Genomic DNA, 7637 nt, shown 5'->3' with positions numbered 1-7637 from the left:
CACAAACAATGGTGGTAAAATGGAGATTAATTAGTAGAACTTTGGTCACATTGGTCATACTTGTAGCGTTGGAGGTCTAGTAAATACTTTGGGAAGTGATAATATCATGACTATCTGATGTTTTATCTATGTTGCCTAAACCCCAGAATAGTTTCAAAGAACAGATGGCTCCAGTCCACTTGTTTATTGTCACGTACTTCCAAGATTTCCGCTGGAACATTAAGTCTTGGTTTTAGTTACAGGGGTGAGTGACGTCAATACGTAAAAACATTGTTGGGTTTCCTTTAAAACATGTCCAAGTCACAGAATACAATTGCAGAATACATTAAGATTCTAGAGAAGAGTGTCTTCTGGAAGAAACTTAGTCAGCTGTTTCTTTGAACCGTGTTTCATGGCTTTGGAATAGAAATTGGACCTGCCCAAACTGTTGCAACAAATTAGAAGCACAACATCCTTTAGATGTCATTGCATGATGAAAGATTTGTACTAGGATATTTATTTTCTTTGGAATATTTATTTCCTTTGGAATAGCTGAATCGGTTTATTTGATGGGGTGACCATATACTTTTGGCTATGCAGTGTATAATTTTACTTCCCATGAAAATGAGTTTTTGCACATTCACCTAATGATGATCTCACATTGACAATTTCTGCATCTCAGCATTCTGTGGTCAATGTACTCATTACACTTTACCGTAATTGTGATATACTACCGGTCAAAACTTTTAGAACTTTTGAAATGTTTCTCATTTTCTTAAAAAGGTTTTTAAGTCAAAAGAGATATTTTGAAGAATTTTGGTAACCGAACAACAGCCCATTGACTTGACTTGGTTTTGTGTCTGTGGGTAGGCCTAACGTCATTGTTTGGTTACCAACATTCTTCAAAATATCATCTTTTGTGTTCTGCAGAAGAAAGAAAGTCATGCAGGTTTGAAATTACAAGAGGGTAAGTAAATGATGACAGAATTTTCATTTTTGGTGAACTAACCCTTTTAAGTGTCTGAAATTATAGTTTCATATAGAAAAATATAATTGTGCAAACAAACATTTTTGTCATAGCAAAGCTGACGTTTTTTTATAAAAATGCTTTGAGGTGGATGACTTCTACTGAATAATGAAGAAAGAGCAGCCAATAAGAACACAGAATAGATGGGAACTCCTTCAATATTGTTTCTAGTTCCTGGAGCTGCTTGATAAAATGACAAGAGAACATTTCTTTATATTGAACTTTCTTTTAAATGTGTTGGATATGCTAACTTTACTCTGCTAATCCATTATTTATAAATTGTGTAAATTTGAAAAGTGTCTTTGACGGTAAATTTAACCCACCAGTGTGAGATACTTACTGGCACACACACACACACACACACGTGTGAAAGATATGCATTGTGTGGTGTCGACCCCGCTCTAGCTTTAACGCACAGCTTGTCTTCTCTGTGGGAGGAAATGACGCATTGGGTTTAGCTTTAACCCACAGCCCCTCGATTTTTTTATATAAATATAAAAGAAAAAGCTTATCTGTTAAAAGCAAAAGCAAGTGGAAAAACAGACTCTATGTTGATATTTGATGTGACACATGCAGGTTCTGATATTTATATCTTCCCTTAAGCAGCATGAGTGATGCTGAGTCTGAAGTTTAGACTTTCACGATATGTTTTTTTGGCAGCCCCAAGTGTTGACCAGAGAGAGGCTCTTACAGGAGTGATGTCGCAAATGACGGGTGTAGGTCGACAGTGTCATTTAATTTTCCACTGAAAAGGTCATTGTGGGAGTATTTGATAACGTAGGAGGACAAAGCAGACGACAGTTTCAGTTTACTTATGATGTCATATACTATGTCAGTATATTTTAGTAAAATATTTTTCTTGGATTTTCGGTCAATTAGTTGTTGCCCAAGGACTGATTTCTGTAAATGAGACTGAGAGACTCTATAGAGACTAAATAGAGAAACTGGATGACTCGGTAAGACAAAAAGTGTATTGCATTATAATCACTTGACATTCGTTTTTTGCCATTTAGTATATTTAAATGCTACCTATATTATCTTGCTTAAAAATAATGGAAAGAAAATCAGGTTACTCAAACCAGGGAAATGTGCCAATGTTACAGCCGCACCCCCTTGAAAATGGCCCTGGTCTCAGGTGAGCTGCAGAAGTATGATCTAAGATGCCCACTTAGTTTTGCTGGAGCATCTGGAGGCATATCTGAATCTGATGGGGTTTCAAAGACAATAAATGTAACACTTTCACAGAGCAACTGTAATTTCACCCACCATTATTATTATATGCTGCTTGTCATATGACACCATCTGATCTGAATATTGGAAGTTACATGAACATTCAGGTAAGTGTATCTTGCCATTTTGGGATATTATTCATGTTTTCCCAGCCTGCGTTCTAACAAGCAAACAAATTAACACTTTAAATCACTTTTTTCTGAAAAGTGGGGGGAAAACGAATATGTGGATGTGAATCACTAAGACAATGAAACACGACCATCAGAGGAACTTTTATGAATGTATGACTTGTTTACGATGTAACTTTGTGTTTCTCCAAAGTAGTCACTGCAGGGAAATGTCAAATTCAACTTTTATTTTTCTTTAAAATGTAAATGCTTTATAAAAATGTCTTTGTTTGTGGGTGTTTTCCCACACACGTGTCACATACTTGGATAATGACTTCACAAGCACCTGATTGTTGAAAAAGGGAAACTTTCGTCTTTGCTATCCCCATTCAAGTCCCAAAAAGAAGGTAGGGATGAAGACAAATGAATTGCTAAATTGTGCCATATATCTATATTCATACAGTTTGCCATTCAACGGTTACATTCTGAAACAGTTTACACAGGTGTACGCAATTCATTTCCCTCCGAATTAAGTCGAAATGAAAAGAAAGCACGTTCAGGTAATCCAAACGATCCGCGTGAGAAAAGCTGTCGTTTAGTAGCGTCCCTCCGGGACCCCATCGACTCCTGCCTGGTTGTTCCTTACCCCGTTAAGGAAAGAGAGTATTCTTAACTCGTGAAAATTCCGAGCTTAAGTTCTTTATATTGGACAGCACGCCAAACTTTTTACTAGATTACCATCTCTGGTGGGTTATTTGAGACGTGTACACACGATGGCGGTAATAAAAGCGGAGAACAGTGCCAAACTACAGAGGTAAGGGAGTGACGTAAAAAGACAACGACACCGGTAAAGACTAGCACGTCAGGTCAGCACTCCTTCGACACTTAGTCACGCCCACGGATGTATGACATATTTGCGCACAGTTTGAAATGCTGTGGTAGTGGAAATTCTCATCATTGTATGCGTTTGCAGCGGTGGAGGGTGGAGACCACTACATTGGAAACAGTAAGAGAGAATATTATTGAATTTTTACATAATTCATATAGGCTATATGAAGTGTATATAATGATTTATTATCGAACCTATTGTTTGAGTTATTTGACCTGTGTTCTACAATACATTACGTGCTACTTTTCAATTTAACCATTTTAAACCGAATCTGACTTATTTACTGTTTGTTCTTTTGGGGAATATGTAGGTCATATATAGGGCTATTTAAATCAGCTATTAGTAACATTAATAACAAAGCATAATTTTAATATTTTTAAATGTATTTTTTGTTTAATTTATTATTATTATTACTATTCCTATGTAAATGATGTGTCATTATTATGTGTACACTACGCACATTGTGTGTACATTTGCTACTGTGTAGTTATATGTAAATTAGGTGTCATTCGTTATACTTGTAGAGAAATGTTTACTGTGTAAATGTGTACAGGAAAATGTCTATCGTAAAGTATTCTAAAGCAATAAGCCCCAAGAAGCAGTGGGTTACTGGGGTATTTTATAACGGCTTAGAACTCGGCTCAGCCAATCAGAATCAAGGACCAGAACTGACCGTTTTATAATAATTCTTTGTTACTTGTAGTCTACAATTTTGGTCTCATATATGTCATAATACCATGTTGGTCAGAACTGCACCCAAGTTTTTCACCTACTGTTGCACTTGTGTATATGGTTGAGTGACAATAAAGGGATTTGATTAATTAGTATTAGTTTTAATAAACAAAATATAGAACAGCAAATGATCAATTCATTATTTTAATAATGGTTTATTTAACTGACAAATTGTTTTTTTTTTGTCATTGTACAGGACGACATGCTGGTATTTTTGCACGGACTGTGTTATATCTGGCTAATACTGGCTGGTCTGGTGCCCTACACTAAATGTGCAGACTCTGGCTGTGATGACTGGACTATTTCTGATCAAGATAGTCAAGATGTGTGCTGCACGAAATGCAAGCCAGGTACAGTCTATGGCTATACCATTCTGCTTTCCTAATATAAAATAGCTGAACGAATAATCACAAGCTGTTTGGATGAGTGGAGAACAGATATTGCGCAATGTGATGTGTTACGTAATCTCAAGAGGTGATGCTGATATATTCCTAGAAAACGTGTTATCTGTATTTTAAGAAGACATTTCGCAATCTGTGTTATTTTATGCCCCAGTTTGAGAAATTTAAAGGAATATTAAAGATGCACAACTGAGATGAATCATGTATAAGTGACCAAGAAAAAGATGTTTCATGATTTTGAAAGAGCCACATAAAAGGAATGTGGTTTAGCACTCAAAGGGAAATCCATGAATTGTTTTCTCCAAGCAGAGTGATTGGTTATGGCTTCCGCAATTTAAAGTGATAGTTCACCCCCCAAAAAAGCCCATTCACTTCTATTGTATGGACACGGAACCAATGCAAGTGAATGGGCGCCAGTTACCAACGTTCTTCAAAACATCTTCTTTTGTGTTCTGCAGAAGAAAGTCATAAAGATAAAATGATATAAATGATAACAGAATTTTCATTTTTGGGTGAACTATCACATATCGTATTTTGAATAAAGTGCGGTGTAAAGTTTCCTTTAAAAGTGACAAAGCATTTCTAGGTTCACTTACAATTGTCAATGAACATTTAGATCACACTGTACAGAAAAAGTCTAGACATGACTCTGCACTGAAACTTAATAATGTCAGATAACGTCATATGTTTTTATATGTGGTTGTCGTAACAGGGAACCGCTTGGTGAAAGTTTGTGGAAAAGACCCGGCATTGCTTTGTAGACCCTGTGAACCCAACAAATACACGACCAATCCTAAAAGTTACTAGTGCATGTTATGTACCCAGTGCACAGGTATGAGAGTTTCAGCTTTACATCATCCTTGCACACTCAACAATAACAATAAAACGAATGATACATAATGCGCAAACATTATTAGTGAACAAATGACTGTTTAGCTCATTGTAAAATGTTAATGTGAATGTATTTTTCCTCAGGTCCACAGTTTACACTTAAACCTTGCAATATCACGAGCGACACAGTATGCGGATGCAAAGCTGGATATCGGTGTGGAAACGAGAGATGCTCTTACTGCGTTACTGAATGCAAAACGGGAGAAGAACCTACAAGATCCCGTAATAATTTTGTTAAACCTCATTTCTGACCTTCACCTAAATGCATTTAAATTATAAAATGTCGAAATTTCCGTTTAACACTGTGCGACCGAATGCTTGCAGGTTCCTGTTGGAAATGTCCAGAAGGAACGTTCAATGACAAAATCCACAGTATGTGCAAAAAATGGAAAGAAAGGTATTGTTCAGTTTGTCTGGTTTTCATTTTGTTATTAGACCAGTTCCTTATTTCCTAGAATAATCTTCAGTACATTCAATCTTTTTATACTTTTGCCTGTATTCTTTAGTTGTCCAAATGGCCAAATTTTGGACACCAAAGGAAATGCATTCAGGGACCATGAGTGCATATTTGACAACGAAGTAACGAACATAAACAAAGACAAAAACACAAAATCAAATGAATACGAAAAGAACAGCATAGACAACTCCTTGCCTGTCGTGACTGGGAAAAATCAAGGTACGAATATATCTGTGCTCAGCAAACAATAAGCAGTGGATTTTCTTAGAAACTAATTTTAATTCTTAACAGAAAGACATGTTTTTTGTATCTTGTAGACAAGATTAAATGGATTCCAGTCTGCATTGCTGGAGGTGTGGCGATGCTGGCCGTTCTCTGTTTCGTTGCGTCAGTGACTACATGTGTTAAAGCACGGAGCAAAAAAGAGAAGCCCAAAGCTGCTACGTCAGACCAAGGTACAATATGAAGAACTCGTTCATGATGCATTTACAAAATAACCATCCCTCAATGACGTCTGAATTCTTGATTTACTTCATTAATATCTTTCAGAGCTGTCAGAAGAGTCAAGGATTGTGGTTGTGGAGCAGGAGGCCTGTAGTTTTCACCATCCACAGCAGGAACAGGGGGGCAGCTCAGAGTCCATCAGCACGCAGGACTCTGAAAGTAAACTCATAGTGTGACTTTATGGGACAAATTATGACACTTTATTTTACCGGGTGCTGGCAGCATCTTTCAGCTGGTGTATTTCTTAATCGATCAACGACTACAAGTCGAGCACATTTAATGTCAGAAGCACCTTTACTTGCAGAAGGTCTTAATGTAGGTGTGCAGTAGCGTAGAATGTCGACACTTTCTGAGAGTAGGCGTCATGTGTTGTTGATTGCGTCATATTTTGAGGTCAAAACCCCCCTGAAAAAATACCCAGGTGGGCTTCCCCAGTTTTATTTAAAATGGTGTCATTTACCGTCTTTAAATCATCGTGTTGGGTATCAGCAGAGAGTCTGCTCTTTGTAAATGAGGTTCATCAAGTCAGACCATTGATGATATGGAGGAAGTGTACGCAAAGATAGTAACATGATTTTTATGTAGCTTAACTGATAGAGTGGTGCTGGAAAATACATACTAGAATCACAGGTTTGATTCCATGGCTATGCATTCATTGCATACCTCAATTGTCATGTTTACATGTATAGTAAATATACATTTATGGACTGCAATGTCTTCCCTGTATTGCACAATAGTATGTTATACAGCTTGTTTTGTAATTTGTTTATAATTTTGTACTGCACATTTAGAAAATCTTCCAATCTATTTTTGGGGGGAATTTGCCTGAAGGCAAAGTCTTACAGGGATATATTTCAGAGGTCACTAAACCAGTTGTTTAAGGGAAAACTCCTTCACATCTAAAACATTGAAATGTGATGGGATTAACCCAGTTGACTCACTGGGAGTTCCAACATATCACAGGTCACCTGTAATCTACCTGAACATATGAATCAGATGTCAAATCAATCATCTTGCAGTCTAGTTTCGCATCCTCCCAGGTCTTGACTAGGAATACTGGAATCATGTTTTAACAAGTCCATGAGTTTATTATATACAGCTCCAATGAGATTTGTTGTCATGGTGTTGTAACAGGAATATGAATGGCAAGAAACACCCCGTAGTAATATGATAAAAGCCGTTTAAAGGTCACCCCTATTGTATGTGAATGTCAACATGCCCCACATAAAATGAGTCATGTGCGTAAATGGACACGTCACGAATTTATTGTGTGACATTTTGAAACTTGATTAAAGATATGTAATTATCATTTTTTGTTGGTTTATCACCGAGTTTTATGATGTATTGTTTGCACAAAAAATAAATGTACCTCTTTCAAACAGAAACTAAACAAAATCCCTAGAGGCTCAGACAGATGTCA

General features: G+C 36.8%; 1 protein-coding gene across 1 annotated transcript; it reads left to right on the top strand.

Annotated features, from left to right (window-relative positions):
- The first annotated feature begins 3157 nt into the window (after nucleotides 1–3157).
- Nucleotides 3158–6399, top strand: tnfrsf9a (tumor necrosis factor receptor superfamily, member 9a). Its single transcript, XM_057319582.1, is given in 8 exon segments — nucleotides 3158–3349; nucleotides 4161–4314; nucleotides 5078–5197; nucleotides 5341–5478; nucleotides 5581–5653; nucleotides 5763–5932; nucleotides 6031–6168; nucleotides 6263–6399. Coding segments are annotated over 8 exon segments (1029 nt in total). The 5' UTR covers nucleotides 3158–3244; the 3' UTR covers nucleotides 6394–6399.
- The last annotated feature ends 1238 nt before the right edge of the window (nucleotides 6400–7637 follow it).

Source organism: Triplophysa rosa, linkage group LG21 (assembly GCF_024868665.1).
Source record: "Triplophysa rosa linkage group LG21, Trosa_1v2, whole genome shotgun sequence".
NCBI classification, from domain to species: domain Eukaryota; kingdom Metazoa; phylum Chordata; class Actinopteri; order Cypriniformes; family Nemacheilidae; genus Triplophysa; species Triplophysa rosa.
This window is presented reverse-complemented; position numbering and strand designations above follow the sequence as displayed.